The following is a 16,760-nucleotide window of genomic DNA, read 5'->3' as shown; positions in this document are numbered from 1 at the left end:
GAAAACACTCGAACGCCGTGCCGTACCCTGTGTAACACGCATGGCTAGAGGCACAGGTCAAAACTGATAATGGATGGTGATGGTATGAACGCGGGTTTTTGAGTTGGTTTTGTGTCACAATTCCAACACAATCAAAGACGTGACAAGGTACGTTAGTGACTTCACTCCGTTCCGTATATAAATATACACAGTTTTCGTGATTTTAATCCTATTTTTCTGGCGTTCGGTTCATAAATTAACAGTTCTTCATCCGCTCATCCTTTACCGGTGTCTGTCACACCGGCCTTTTCTTATTTCAAGCCAGAAACATAAAATTTTTGAGACGCCCCTGGTCACATTTCGCGCTGACTTTCAATATGACGCGCATGCAAAAATCCAAACTGCAAACTATACACTTTCCTGCTACGTGATTTTTCAAATGTGTTTTATTGATAAACGAAAAGTAGCACAATTTGTTCACCTCCAAAAATTTTGAGTCAATCGAAACAATTTGCCCCGCAATTCCGGACGATCAACGTGGGCACGTGATTAACCGATTACCGGTAATCCGTTCCCCATGGGAGGGAGAAGGGTGTTTTTACTGAACCAAGTAGGATAAAACAGGAGACAAGTGCGAATTATTCCAGTCAGTTGTTTGCCTAGCCTAAGTGACGCTGCAGGTGAGAAATTCCGACCCGGGGGATTCCTCCATAAATCACTCCCAGTGGCGTACCGAGTATTAATTATTTAAGTAAAACCTAATATTCCGCAAGAAATAGTATAATTTATATCCCCAGGTACGCAATTAGTTTGCAACTTTTGCAATACTTACTGGCTTATGCAGAAGTGCCCTGTTTGCGGTAATGGGTTTTTGCGTATAAAACGAGTCGATAATTTATTCATTTCAAGTGCTCTATTATTTCTATTTGCGACCCACTGCGCTGCCAGAAACCCATTTTTTCAGTGACAACGTGGAAGTTCAGATGTATGGAATTCCGCTAAAGGAAGTGTCTTTATCTTTCCACACAGTTTGATGTAAAAATTAATCCTATGTGAATATAAGAATGCGCAATTTGCAATTTTTATTCGGCGTCTGTTGTGGCTCCCTAGGGGATTTTATTCAAGTTAAAATATGGTGCCGAGAATCTAGCGCTGCGAGGCTTATCTGGGGTTAACTCCAATGAGATAAATTCACCTATGTGCTAAAGCAATGATTTTGTTACTCTAATAACACCTTTATCTTAGAGTGGTGGCTTTCGTGGTTTAGTTGCTCCTCTAGGATAAACTACAGTTATTATAAGCAAATTAAGATCGTTAAATACTTCACCGACCACGATAACGGGACTCGCGTTAGAAAGTTTTCTTTTCGGAATGGTTTTCACTCCCTCAGCTTACAGATTGTCAAATAAAAGAGGATAAAATGTCTGAGACAGCAAAGAGCACTCCCTGTTTGTAAATTTATGCGGCGCCTTGCAATCCACCAACGTCGACTGCGCCAAGTGTTTTAGCCTCGTGCAATTAAATACAATATTATTTAATGCTTCCTTTACGTTTTATCATCACTGTGTCATTTCCTGTGCCCTTCCCCACCGTCCCAGCTCGTCCCTGGGACCATCTTCGGTGTCCGTAATACAAATTGAAAATGAAACCTAAAGCAGATTTGGGAAATTATTTGAATTGGAGGCTTGGGTGTATCAGCGGGCGACGAATTTAAAGGAAACAGTTAGTCTACTTTAGAAACTTCGATGGTGATTTAAACTAAGTTGAACTCGTTTCACAATTGCAACCTCAAATTAATTCCCCAGTTTAAATGTTACGTCTAAGTCGAATTTATACACTCGAAACATAATCCTTTTACCATGGCATTTAATGATTTATACGCGGGGTTCGACTTAAGGAGGAAACCGGAGCTTTGTTTCATTTTACGAAAATTTAATAAATTTACCGTATGAATTTGCGATTTGCCTTTCCCGCGAAAATGTCGAATCCCATGTTACTTCCTGTATATTAAAGTTTTCGGTTAAAACTTTATTTATCGCCATTACGCTTGCTAATCTCAAACTTCTACGGACGCGCGGGGCGTCCCAGAAGCGATGGTGCAAGTAAATATTCGGCGCCGGAGGGCGTGAGTGTGGAGCGATCCGGCTGTCCTGCAAAAATCGCTTGATTATGTCCCGCAGGGTGTCAAATTTTTGTCTGTAGATCGAAAGTACATTTCACGGTTTCCGAGTTGGAGCGACACGGACCCAAGTCAGGACACTGCGCTCTGACGCGGCGTCGTCCCGTAGCTCTCTTCCTACGATTATACACTGAATAAAAACCCTCATGCGTCGTCTGGATCTTTCGAGTTCGCTTGTCTATTCAATGTCTGAGCTTAGAAAAAGCATCGTTTTAAATTGTATTAAATCAGCGAAACGGGCTTAAGATATATTTTCCGGTCAATAAATTTTGTGGGCTTTGTTAGGAAAATATAAATATCCCTCCACTTTCGCGGCAGAGAATTCAATTATTCAAATTCTCTGCTCACTCTTGACATCAATAGAAACAGAAAAATGAGCGTCCATAAAAATATTAATATTTAATGGCTATAAAATACTTCTGCGTAGGAAATCCAAGTAGCACACCCATTCTCTGGTTAAGACTGATGGGGTTCGGGGAACGCAGTTATTTTACTTTATTTTAACCGAAAATCATTACCGAAGGGAAATATCATGTTTTGAGTGTACGAAAAATAAAACGTTACTCGAAAAATAATTTGTCAGAGAGAAATGTAAATTCCATTTTGTTGAGAATTTGGAGTAATTGCTTATAATGGAACGAAAATAATTACAATTCCGTACAACTTTCGCAAGTTAAAAAAAACTTCAATGTTTGCCTTTCCGACTTGCTGAAATTGAAATTTCCCCGTTGTCAAGAGGATTGTATCGAACGGGTCCGAGGGGAGTTATTTGTTGAAAGGAAAATAATTTAACGCATAATTATGATAATTTTTCGGCACGACATTATTTTCGGGAATAAGTAAACTCGGAGAAAGTTATCTTAACGCAAACATTCAAAAGTCATGCCATTATTACTGAACCAGTGAAACTTCAATTGTGTTTACTCTGTTGAAAGTTTTCTGGATATTTTTATTTGTCCCTACTGGGCAAAGCCAGCCCGGTTTAACACGAGGAAAATTTGTAAGGCTTCAAGGCAAATAAATATGACAGAGGAATAATGAAGAGAACTCTAGTTAGGTTTCGAATTCACGCAAAGAAAAACCACATCAGTCTCGAAGCAACGTCCAAATCTTACTAAAAAAGCCCATTGGGATGCGCAGGCGCGACAACTTTACCGGAAACGCGGAATTAATTAGTCTTCATTCGGCCTGGAATTAGGACCCTCAGTGCTCCCACCGGCAGAGGGTAAGATAGCCCTGGATAAGATAACCCTGGTAGGAGCCTAACGTAGGGGCCCACCAGGAAAGGATAAACTTCCCGGACTCTGGACTGGACAGAGCGCTTCGCCTGTAACCTGTTAATGCTTGTACTGCAGCTCCTGAAAACGGGCGAGTTTTGGCTACTTAGAGTGTTTAAAGGGAAATCACTGCAGGTTCGTAATTTATAGAAGATTCTGGTCGATGTTAATTCCAGTTACCTTAACTGAGATAAGTGATAAATCGGTTCGGATTTGCAATTTTGATACTGTACACCGAATTTTTTAACCACGGTAAATTGGTAGTGCAGTCGGGGGCGCAATGCCGCATTTTACGTCTCAGTTTGTGCATGCTAAATTCAGTTCATTAAAAAAATAATAAGGTACTTGATTTTTTTGCGGTGACAGAGATTCGCTGCATTCGTGCCAGAGAGACTAAAAAGTTACAGCTTTTTAAACATTCCTCTATATTGCCAAACCAGAGTTCCAATCGAATGTCGTAAAACTGCTACTTAAAATTGACAAGTTCGGAATGAACCAGGAGAAGTTAAATTGCATTCTTTCCAGACTTAAATGTTTTACTATTTGCAATTCTTACCACGGCGCCCTAATAAAACGTCCAGATTACAAAACAGTCCAATTTGATTTCTATATGTCGCATCATGTCGCGTATTACCTGTCTTTTTTGTCTTATCCGAAGCAATACATCTCCGGTTTATTTAATTTCGTTTTGGAGGTCGAGAATAAAATGGCAATTTGTACAATTAATTCGAATTCGAATTCAGAAATAACGATAAAATTTACTACCCCGAAGCAATAAAAGGTCCTTTAGGAAGCTGAAGGCATTGAGGAGTTGCGTGGTGATCTCAACCACGACGTTCTTTAAATTAAATGACTGCCGGACACTTACTATATATTGCATAACGAAGTCTGTTGTCCTTCAGCTGAGTTACCCCGATCAGGACCGAGCCTACAGTCTTTTGCGTCCTACTGGACGAAAACAAGGGTCGCCCCCTATCCCTGCCTAAAGACAATGCGTTCCAGCCAAGGTAGGCCCGAACGCTGCTGAGTTGCTGCAGTAGTATTTTGTGATCTGTCGGAGACATTTGACTGCCTTGACCAAGGAGTTCTGTTCACTCCAGCTGGAGGTAGGTCACGGGGCAAGGCGCGTGACCAGATTGGCATCGTATCTGACCAGCCGAACTCGGAGCGTGAGCTCCTTTGAGGAGGTCTCCTGCGAAGGAAAGCTGTTCACCTCAGGAATTTACCTTATTGCCACCGAACACGAATGTTTTTCTACTTTGAGTTTTAGCGGTTCTGCCACCCCATCCCTTGATTACGCCACAACACTGCTGTTGGGTTCGGGCGAAAACCATGCACATCGCAGCCCATCCAAGTTTTTTTCTCTACTTTATAAAGCGCATGCGTGCAACGCAAGGCATAAATTTGTGAATCAGCAAAGCTCTCCGAATGGTATTCTCACTAAACATTGAATTTTTTTAAAGCAAATTCGTACCAGCAGATCGTTTAAAGAAAAATTTAATGGTGATTTTATCGGAGCCATCAAGTTCGATGGGGGTTTCCGAAAACAAAAATTTTAAACCCATATTTCTTTACGTTTATGCGATAAAATGGGGAGATGTTTATCAAAGTGCAGGAAGCAAATCCACAAGGTTATAAGTCAAGATCATCTAAAAATATGAAGTCTTTATTTTTGCCGACTTTATAAACCGTATTATTATGTAAAGCGCGTCTCTTGTATCTAAAAATCTGTAACCCTGTTGAGGCTGCAAGAAGAGGACGGCAACAGAATTTCTAATAAGATATCGAACAGTGCGGCTTATCTTATTTAGCATTAACATCATTTCGTGTCATAATAACAAAAAAAAAAAATAAATAAATAAGTGCCTCGCCGTACACGGCATTTCGGCACCCAAAATTATGTCAAGGTTCCTCACGAATTCCGATATCGAGGTCTGGATACAAGCGAAACGTTCTTTTGAACGAGCTTAATCCAGACTATTACCTCCGCGCTTACGCAATTTGTAATTTACGGAAAGGTGTCCCGTGTTCTACTAAATTTGTTTAGATCCTCACCCTAAAGATTAGATTTTCAGAAGTTATGTGTACGTTTAGTGCTAATAGCTCCTCTAATGCGAAGGCCCCTGTACATATATATCCGGTTTCGTGGCGATTAAGACGCATTTTTAATTTAATCGTGGGAGTCACCGCAAGAATCACGCAATGAAATATTCATTAGGACAAAGCTTTTTGATTTATTGAATGTTTATGCCGAGATGCTGCTCTCAGATGAGCCTGGAAGTGTTGCCGTTGCTTTTTCAGGTGCAATCTGCGGACGCGATTGTGGTCACAACTTGCCTTGTTTGAAGCAATTATTCATGAAAATGCGCTATTTTTAACCATTTCCGGTTATAATATATTGCATCTTTCAGCCAAAAATTGCCTTGTCACTTATGGTTTTCAGGCTAGGCTCCCTTGGCAATTTCTCGCTACAACATACAAAATTATGTGTTGCTGTAGCGTATAAATATATGAGATCAGAGCGGGTTCACATATATAGTGTTTCATAATGAGAAAATAGTCAGGCTAAATTGTGCCTCTATTTTACTCATTTATTCACCTGCTCACTCACGTACCCGAATATTAACGGTGGTAAATCATCTTAACCAAACAGTAATTCCTGTTTTCACAATAGTTCTCCAGCAACTTTGCAAGCGATATTCGATTTGCCGGTTATTTATCTAAGGGATTACCTAATGGTGAAACGGAGACATTAACAGTGGTTTCGAGATTAATAGTCTGAAATAGGTATCCGCTAAATTTGGACAAACAGAAATACTCCAAATTCAATAGCAGATGATCCGAAACTTGATACAAATTATCCAGCTTGAGAAGGAGCATTGGTTGTTTATTGGCACCTACTTGAGCTTGAACAGATGGCCGGTGTCGGTACATTTTGGATTTGGTACTAATCCAAATAATTTCAAATTACTTATTATGAGACAACCGATCGATTAACCCGAACTGAATCGAGGTAGAGTACAGAACAGGAGAAAATGAAATAGACGTTCATCACGGCTTGCCGCAATTTTAATGGTCTCGCCATTTGTCAGTTCCCAATAAAATTTAAGAGGCATTTTCAATATCTAGCCCATGTGCTGTTTGATTGGTAAAATTAGTGTATATGGCGTACGATATTGCAGCTGAAACCCATTAAAGATCCTTTATGAATTGAACTGCAAAAACACATGCCGCGGATTTATCGATTCAGTGTTCACTTCATTTAAGTTTTTTTCTTTTTTTTTTTTTCTTCACCTTTGAAATGTGCGCTGGTACGAGGTACTTTCGACCCAGGCGTTCGATGACGTAACGAATCAATTTCACTTTGATCATTTTTAGTTCAGTTAGTCTCCACCTCCATCTACAGAGCTTGGTCCTACTCCTATGCCACGAAGTTCCAAAAATCTTCGGCAATCCACGTAGATCCCAGTCGGTTCGAGCTCTGCCTCATCTGCTCAGAGAACTGTGCGTTCTTTCCTATCAAAACTCAAAGGTACATGACCGCCCTTTTTATGCACCTCATTATTTCGGGCAGAAATCCGCCTCTCCGCGATCTCTCCTCCCTTATGGTACAGCAGTCTCTAATTTGTCTGCTGCTAATCCGGATTTCCAGCTGCATGTGAGACCGAATGTAATGGGGAGGTTTCTGTGGCAGTGTTTTGTGATCTATTGAAGGCATTTGACTGCGTTAATCACTAAATTCTGTTGCTTAAGGTCGTTAGTATTTAGTAATAGCAGCATTAAATTATCTCCGGTGCAATCGTCGCGGGTGTGTCCATTAAGTATTCAAGCATCCCATCAGAGATCCGTTCCATCCTATCCTGGAGGTATGCATCTTGTCATTCCCGTTCTCGTCCTGTCGTTTTGAGGCAGTTGCTCAGAATGCTGCCTAGCTATGGTAATCGTGGGTGTTGGGTGTGATTACTATTAGATCTCCACATTATCTTATCATCGCTTATATTGAACGTCCCTCCCCGCTTCCGGTGATTGCAATTTCAGTTTCAATTGCCTCTCTTATTACCTCTTTGTCCTCAATAGTGTCCATGTCTCTAATCTGTATTACTACTTTGCTATTCTCGTCTCCTCTCCTCTTAATAGCAGTGCCCTTTAGAGTTCGTTTAATTTCCGTCTGTAATTGTAAGGACACATTTCGTCCTTGGTCCGTGGTGATCAGAACATATCCGTCCGTTATGGATCTAATTGTTCTTATAACTTTCCTTAACCATCGCTCTTGCCGGCTATAACGATTCCTTTTATGAATTTCCTTTCCTTTATAATTTCTGCTTTGTTGTGTTTAAGTGGACCGACGTGCATCCGTCAAGAAATCCAGCTTCCGCCTATATCCGCAGCTTTTCCAGTTTAGTATGTTGAGGGTGGTGTAACGTGACCAACTCGTCTATTACCGACTTGCCTCCGAACTTCTTCAACTTTTCCCATATACTGAAATAGCACCTTTCATTCCTCCAATCTGAGGTTTGACGAACTTTTCGCTTTTCGTGCTGCATTCCTTTGGTTTGAATTTCGTTTGTTGCTCGGCATCCTCAAACTCTTCACCAACCTCAATAATTTATACAAAATTTGTTTGTATACAGATTGAATACTACTTTTCATCTCGTTATCCTCCGGTTAAATAAAGACGGCCTTAACTGTACCTTGCTTTGAATCGGGTGGATTTCCATCCGTGATTTCTGTATTTTGTGTCCGGCATTTGCTCCTACACTATTCGCTTCCATTTTCTGAAAGTCATCAAATTGTGGTCGTTTGTACTCTACTTTCTGGTCGGCATTCGCCTCGGACGGATGTCGCATCGATAGAATTTTGCCCTTTATTCCACCTCCATTTCACGCTATAACTATTCTCCATTCGAACTATGTATATTCTGTCACTACAACTTTGCAGCGCAATAACATAATTTAAATTTTGCATGAGAATTGAACGCTCACACTTTATTATGCAAACGTGAACCATACGAAAAATCACCTTTGATAATTCCATTCACATGATTCATTCCCGAAACTAATGGAATTGTAAATATCCTGGTTTGCCTAGCAGTAAGGGAAAGCCAAACAACATAAAACATCTGCAAACAAACCTTTATCTACAACTGGCCCTAACAGTAATAATTAAAGAAAAAATTAGTTATTTAAGACCCCTCGTAATTTAATGGTAATTACCGGGGTCTCTTTAGGTATTTATTTAGGTCTCTTTAAATTATGTAGGTTTATACCCATTTGGTTGAGTTTGAACAGTCATTTGGATTGATACATTAAAATCCTTACGTTATTTCGTTTAATGCTTGATTTCCATGCCATTGTTACTTTCAGCTCTGCAGTAGTTTGAAAACAATGTTGTAGCTGAAACATGATTAACTGCGCTTCCCTTCATATAATATGCAACACCTGTGCATCTACATGAAGGAAATATATGCGATCGCTCAGTCCAAACTTAGTTAATTACGGCGAAATATCCACTTTGCAAGTTCGCAGAAGATTAAACCTCCTTTTTCCTTGATTATGTCGCAAAAGTTAAAAGTCCAAGTTAGATAAATCTTTGGACTTTTCTTTCAGTAGTTGCGCCTACTGAATTGCTGATTCTCGGTGTGGATCTTAGAGATTGAAAATTTTTAGTGTAAAATTCGGTGTCGTAAAAAACAACAGTAAATTTCCTCAAGAGAATTATCTCTCTTTGCCAGTCCAATTACCAAAAAAAAATACCACGGTAATAAAGGCTCGAGTGTAATAAACCAAATTCCTTCTAGGCTAATAAAGCAAAAAGCAAATCAGGAAAATGCATCTGTAATATTCAATGAGTAATATTTTTCTTTGTTATATGTAGTAATTGGCGTAATCATTCAGTGTTTAAGCCTTGGGCATTTGTATGAAATGTGGAGCACGATAAAACACTTTGAGTGATTTAAGTGTTCTACGCGGTATTTATTATTGTGTGAAATAAAGGATATTTAATCGAAACGACCTACCTCTGTTCGGCTAAAAGTCTTTAAGGAAATTTAATTTTTCATTGAATCGCACTAGTCCCTCAGTGGTTCAGATTCTTTGTTTTCTTTCAGGTCTCCTGGATTCGTCACAGAGATATTCACATCCTGACAGTTGGTAGCTACACGTACACCAGTGACCAAAGGTTTCAAGCCAACCATCACGCTGAAACTGATGAATGGACCCTGCAAATAAAATGGGCTCAAAAGAGAGACGCCGGAATTTACGAGTGCCAGATCAGTACTCAACCCGTGAGAAGCTATTTCGTCAACCTTAATGTTGTCGGTGAGTAAAAGTGTTGCTATACGAGATAAATTGTTAAAAAGTTAAGTTAATCTTGGGAATTCAAAGCGTTCCCTGCTTGAACGCAAACAGCAACTTTGAAAACTTCGTCTTTTCTCTCTCTCTCTCTCTCTCTCTCTCTCTTTCTATCTCTCTGTTTTTTACAAATCTCGCATTGTCGCACTCTGGTCTTTCTGTGATTTCACCTGAAACCAAGGGACTTATTAAGTTATAATGCATAGCTTTAATAAGTATTTCGCTTCATCATGCCCAAATCTCTTTACGAAACAGCCCGTTCAATTCGGTCATACATGACATAGAACCGAATATAGCTGTTTATGTCCAGTCTAAGACAATCCGGAATCGTCACAGCACACAATCAGGTGTCCACGTGGGCGCAACCACGGCAGGGGCGAGGCAGGACTAAGGTGAAAAAGGGGCGGGGCTTTATTCTGTTGGTCACGATTCATTGCATGGGTGCGAGTTGTGCTTCTACATCATCCGGATGTCAACCAACTAGAGACTGGGAATGGCGGGGTTTTAACTGGAAAGGGGCGGTGCTTCGTTTAACGGCTCAGAGTGTACACCGGAATGGTCTCTCCAATTAATGCTACGGTGACGTGTTGGTTGAATCGAAGTATTAGAAACTTTTAAGTTCGTTGATTGCACCGCCAGTAAATTCACTATTAATTCCTCCTCTTCAAATGAAGTTTTTGTATTTAGCGTAATTTTGCTCTTTCGGCCGCTAAATTATGAAAAACTCGATCTGTAACATTCAGTTACTTTCGTGTTTAGACAATAACTGTTTTAGACTGTTAGCGCCTACATTAGCTAAACATTGAAACTTCAGTGCAAGTTTATAATTTTGAAGCGAAGTAAATTGCGGTGAAAGTTTCGAAACAACTACAACTTTATTTGAGGAATAAGTTGAGAATAAATTTCGAAAAGTCGAAGTTTCATCCTCTACGGATTGAATCTGCAAAAACACATAATGGGCAAATGCAGGTATTAATTGAATAGAAGATTTATTTTCTGTAAGAAATAGTTTAGAAGTTATAGCGTTTACACAGGCGTAGGTAGAAGGAAAGCGAAGTAATTTAAGCGTATAAGTGTGGCATTGAAATTGCGGCAGCAAAAATAGGATTTCGAGGGGCAGCGGAAAAGGAAATGTTTCTGGTCTTGTTTAATTTGAATGATAATAAGTCAAAATCATATCACCGATCGTTTACCAGATAGCAGTTGGAGGATAACAAAAAGCTCGAATATCTGACAACAGGTCAGCAAACAAAGTTCCGAACAGACGATAAATCAAAATTTAATGCAACAATCAGAGAGAAGGAAAGTATGACGTAAATTCAACTCCGCACAGATAATTGGTTAAATTCGTTAATCGTTACGGCATATCTATTATGACGCATTACAATTTTCTAGGGATTCTATATTATACATGGAGAATTGGCCCAAAATAATTTTCATTTACCTTCATTTGCATTTCTGAATATCCTTGCGCGTTTCGCCATTATATATTTCACCCCAGAAAACCAAGGGCTGCAATTATCAACTTAATAGATGCTCAATGGAATCTACCATTTAGCGTTCACAGAGTTGTTGCAGTCACCCATAAACAGATTTTATGTAGCAGAAAACACCCTCTGGAATGAGCGCTTCCAATTCCGTATCGCAGGAATGATTAAGTCAATTCCAGGTGGATATCAGTATATTACACAAAGTTTGTTGGTTTATGTTTTAATTCTCAGATTCAAAGCAATAATTTCGTATTTTTCTTTATTTTACACATTTAGACACCCTTGAAGACGAACCGGCGCAGGATGAGAGTTACAAATGCGACTGCTCTTGCCCTCTTGAAACCCCCAGCATCTATCTTGATTCTGGTCAACCAGGTTAAAGGTTACTCATGTATTCTTATATTAATACACTAACCCTAGTGTGCCCTTTGCATGTTACTAATGGAAATTTAACTCCTCTTTTGCAACTATTTATTACAACTGAATTTTTGCAGCTGGGTGTAAACCCAGAGGCAAAGCATAAATACATGTTTCTTTAATAAGAGCACCTGAGAAACGCGACTTTTGTTAGCATTTCATACAAGCACTGGTGTTATATATTACATCAACTTGAGCTGACAGCCTCAAATTCAAAATATAACTCAGTTTATACCTGGATAATGCCATTGAGTTGTGAAAAGGGAGTGCAAATATATGTATAATATTTTTTCATATCTCCTGGATGAAATTGGGTCCCTACAGGTGAACAGGGGCCGCCGCGCTTTTCCAGGCCGAACTAAGAACGGTGACTTCTCCCTTTCTCAAAGTTGTTTTCCTGCTTGAGTACGTCAATGGCCTCTCTAGTCAGACTTGGTAGGTCTCAATGGGATACATCAATTTGTCCCCTTTAGGAGAGTGCGGTTGATCTAAGAAGCCCTAGAGATTTTGCTAAAATGTGCAACCCTTCCGACGTTGCCAATCAAGGTTTACCAGAAAGTCCATTGATATGTTCAAGGACGACAGCGACGTTACGTATAGCTGCAATTAATATTCGACCTACGCGATAGGTCATGCGCGTTGTGCGCCGATGCTCCAGCTCCCACCACAAGCGAGGATCCAATAAATACAACGTACTCTAGAATTTCCGCTTCAGTCAGTGTCGAGAGATGTGGACGGTCGCTTCGTCCGATAAAATCCTGTGTTATTCGAGACGGCTACATCCACCTATGGAGGAGTCTCTTGATAACTACTTAGACAGATCCATGGAGAAATTTTTATTTGTTCACAATCGACAAGGTTTCATTTAACACCCTGTAGTATCACGCCTATTTGTCACAAAAATGCCATTCACTATCTTAAAGAAGTTCCAGACCGTTTGACTGCACTCAATCAAGGCCTTCCAAGAGCAAATCAGTGATTTGCGAGAACGTCGATTTGGAGTTTCATTTAAAATTTAATAAATGTCGGGACATTAAATTTTGTTGTGTTTGAACTAACAGCAAGACACAATAATGGCATATTTTCACTGATAACGCTTTTTTCTATTCCAGTTCCAACTGCAGAAATTTTAGGAGGACCCGACTTACACGTCGACAAAGGCAGCACGATAAATCTTACATGCTCGATCAAATTTAGCCCGGAACCACCGGCATACATTTTCTGGTATCATGAAGAAGAAGTAAGTGATTTTCATGATGCACATGTATCTGTTAGAACTAGAGTTTCTAAATGTTGGTTGTGTGGAGAAAATTAAACGTACGTGCTGCACACGGGCATATGGAAAATAGGAGTTAGTTATCAGGAACACTTGGGGTGGTTTAGGTTCTAACAATGCCGTCCTATTATCCATGAATTTATTGAGGGTCCGTTTTCCTTATTCGACGGAGAAAATAAAGTGCAAAAGGTCTTCTTTTTTTATTAATATTTACGATGAAGGGAAAAACCTGAAAGGAATAAATGATTAAGGGACAATACAAGGAAGTCAAGCCAATCTTTCTTAACGAGTAACCGAGTTTTCTTGAGAGTTTAAGCTAATGACACCATAAACATGAAAATGAATAGTAAGGCACTAACTAATTAATGGTCTTCATCACTCCTTTGACGATGAATAAAGATAGTTACTTAACGAGAAAAAGCTACTTCTTTACTTAAAGGAGCTATAAGAAAAAGAGGCACAATTTAATGTAATGACTGGATTATAAAAATGAATCACTGGAGTAATCCTTGTTTCCGTTTTAGTGATTTATTTTGCGCTTACTTGAATGCAAAAGTGTTCGTGCTCACCAAGAATGCGAATTTACGGAGAAATTGAAAATATTTCTTAAAAACTCTCCTGCTACATCTACACAGAAACTGGATATAAAGCACTTCAAATGTGTTACAAGGGAAATATTCTTCATATAAATCACAAACTATAATTGCAAAGTTGCATATCGTAAAAAAACCGATAATAATTAATTATTAACTGAGAATAAAAAATAATTAACTAAACCGGCAGGAAACCCCTCGTTTTTCTTTGCAAAAACTGAAGCGCTGAATTTAAATTCTCTAAAAAGAATCAAACAAAATTCTTCGGTTCAATCCTAATTTGGGGTTTCTGGGGGTAACATAAACAGTTTTCGAATGGATGGATGGGGAGTTTCATGGGACACTGGGCACCGCGATCACCAGATTGACCACCGCAATCCCCCAACACCTACCATCAATTTTGTGTCCAGTGGCGTTGCAGCATAATTTGGCGTTGTTCCTTATGGTCGTTACAGCCTTAAGTGCAATTCATTTAATTCTAGAGTACTACAATGGCTTCAGATGTGAAGTCATATATTACAGAAGGCATAGCATCGTCTTGTACCTACAGCGGCCATTTTTTAATATGAGGGGACAAGCAATATAGGAATAATTGAGTAGTACAATTTGATGCGGCTTTGTAAACAGTTACAGCTATAAAAAGTATTCTTTGCACAAGAGCAGTAAATTTGGGGATAAAAGTTGGTGGTTCTTAAAAAAACATAAAGCGGTTAATTTATTTAAAGTACTTACCCCCGACTGTTTTACGTTTACGGAACAAATAAATATAAAAATCCCGCACTTTTATTTATCTTCAGACCTGCTTTTATGGCAATTTCCGGCATAATCAAAATATGCAATTTTTCTTTTTAGCTCTAGGGAGGGCATCTAAATTTTCCTACCGAGTTATTTCTGACAAATTAGTGGTATCTACGAGCCCATTGTTCTTCCTTTATATTTATAGGATTTTCATTTTTCTGCAGTCGGGAATACATGCTGGCACAGCAACAAAATTGTAAAATCAATATGCTCACTCTAAAGGGTTAATGAGGGAATAAAAACCGTAGGGGCGGTCTCGGGTCTGAAGAATGAAATTGCGAAAGCACAATGGTTATCTGATAATTGCTAATATCAACAAACTCACTAAGTTGTTGTCACTCCTCAGGAGTGACAACAACTGATTCGGGAATCTGGGCTGGAATGTCCTATAACCCAAGCGTTTCGCTCCCGCATATCGAGTAATGTAAAATGCTTAACAGTCTCGTGAGCGAATATCTATTTTAGAAAATCAACTGACCGAGGAAGTTTTCTTAAGGCCCCAATTTCATGATTCGACATCGTGAATAATTAAAACTCTTCTCCTTGGTTAAGAGGCCGCCAACAAATAAAAACAAGCAGGTACGTAGGCTTAAAACCCGAACAAGTTGCTTCGAATCACGCACTTTTGTGGGATGTTGTTTTATCAAACTTCCTTCTGGTAACAGGACCTGAAAGGTACAACTTATCAAATGTCAAGTGAACATTCTCTGTAGGGCAATTTTGTAAATGTGTACGTCAGCGTCACAAATTCTAACAGAATTTACAAGTTACATTGGGAAAACTGGCAACTGGATCTTTCTTTTTACCCGGTGAGCCGTATTGTTTCGTTTTTTCAAGTTACCTTATTCGTCACGTTGTGAATTTTCCTCAGACTCGACTGTATTTAATTTAATCAAAACACCCGCCCCATTTTTCGCGGCTCATTCCGCGAGGCCATTTCGGAAGTGAAAAAGTAATTTTATTGAAACTTTCAGCAGGTAAGCGGGGGCAAACGCAATAACGGGAAAAACAAAAAAAAAACACCTTTAAGATATTAATTTGAACGCCTTCGTGCATTCTACAATGCGTGAACTTTAACACTGTGGCCAGAACCAGGCAAGACGTCGAAAGAAACTCGAATAGGTCTTCAAATACGATGTACATAGACAACAATTGGTCTGGGATTTTTCTCAATAAAATTACACACACTGAAAATGTGACCTTGCACCTGACCTCGCAAGGAAGCTCATGGACGTGCCAGTCCAACGTGGCACCGATTTTGAAAAGTCGGCCAGATGACGAATCGAACCGTTCTAGAGGCGAAAATCGCACAAGTACCATCTCAACTGATATCGAGTTTCTACTAAGATTCAAGTAAATTAAAGTAATTTTTCATGCGGAGCCCTCCCCTTTCCTTAATCCTACCCCAATAATTACCACTTAACTGAAGAGTAATATAAAAAGTAAGGATGGGCCGCAACCATTAAATTTTGAAGGAGTAGGCGACTTCATTATCCTTAATTTTTCCGAAGACTGTAATTTATAGGCATTAGAGAAGATTCTCGGTCGACTTTTTGCTTCCATTGAAACTAATTAAGGGAAAAAGTTCCTTGATTCGCATTTATAGACAGGCGAATCGATGTACGACAGAATATAAAATTCGATTCGGGGACCGAAGTTGCGCAACAAAAATCAAGGAAAACAGAATAATGAGGTAATTATTCTCCGCAAAAAGTTTTAGGGCTTAAAAAAGGATGAAAACCCTTAGTCGCATTTTCCTTTCGGTGCCATTAATTTAGTTGGTGTTCTGTATCAAACCTTTTAACAGAAAACTTTTAAATCTCTGTAGCTGTTAAAAAGATAACGTTTTTATCGTATCAATCTTTCCTCATAACCCGAAACGATCTTCTAACGTCCATTTAACACAATTCAAACAACTACCTTACTCGTCGCTAAAGTAACTCTATAATTTAATTGTTAACCCACATACCGTTAACTTAAATATTCCTAACATGTTAATCAAAACTTAAGACAAATATTATGTTATATTTGACGAACTATCTTGTATTAGTGCCAAACGCATGTGTTCAGGTCTCTAATTAAGGCCTTATGCTGCTCCGATACACGTTTCACCACACAAGTACCTGCTGCAAAACAAGGCACACTTCACAAGGACGTAATCAGAACAAAACTTTCATTTAACTTTTGGCTAAAAGTTTCCTTCTAAAACTTTCTTGAACGATACCCACAGGATGTTTAGCGTATGTCAATAAAAATATAACTATAGTGCATTTGTAGTTTACAGGAGTTTAGAAGTACTGCATCTTACTTTAGAACTCTCCTTGAATTTAACAGCAGAATCGACACTATGGATAGGTATAAATAGGGCGATCATTAAAGAAAAAACCCCGAGTGGGAGCTC

At 39.2% G+C, this 16,760-nt stretch overlaps 1 protein-coding gene across 3 annotated transcripts in view; it reads left to right on the top strand.

The window, feature by feature from the left end:
- Positions 1-16,760, top strand: part of LOC136350548 (zwei Ig domain protein zig-8-like) — a 207,445-nt gene that overhangs the window by 173,824 nt on the left and 16,861 nt on the right. For 2 of the 3 annotated variants that reach the window (XM_066302381.1, XM_066302382.1), the window contains exons 3-5: positions 9,542-9,752; positions 11,552-11,650; positions 12,805-12,932. In XM_066302381.1, the coding sequence (XP_066158478.1) occupies positions 9,542-9,752; positions 11,552-11,650; positions 12,805-12,932 (438 nt within the window). The remainder of the gene's footprint in view (positions 1-9,541; positions 9,753-11,551; positions 11,651-12,804; positions 12,933-16,760) is intronic. The other variant, XM_066302384.1, reaches the window with a different exon arrangement.

The sequence above is a fragment of the Euwallacea fornicatus genome, chromosome 3 (assembly GCF_040115645.1).
Source record: "Euwallacea fornicatus isolate EFF26 chromosome 3, ASM4011564v1, whole genome shotgun sequence".
Lineage (NCBI taxonomy): Eukaryota > Metazoa > Arthropoda > Insecta > Coleoptera > Curculionidae > Euwallacea > Euwallacea fornicatus.
The sequence above is the reverse complement of the archived record's forward strand: the minus strand, read 5'-3'. Positions and strand labels throughout refer to the sequence as shown.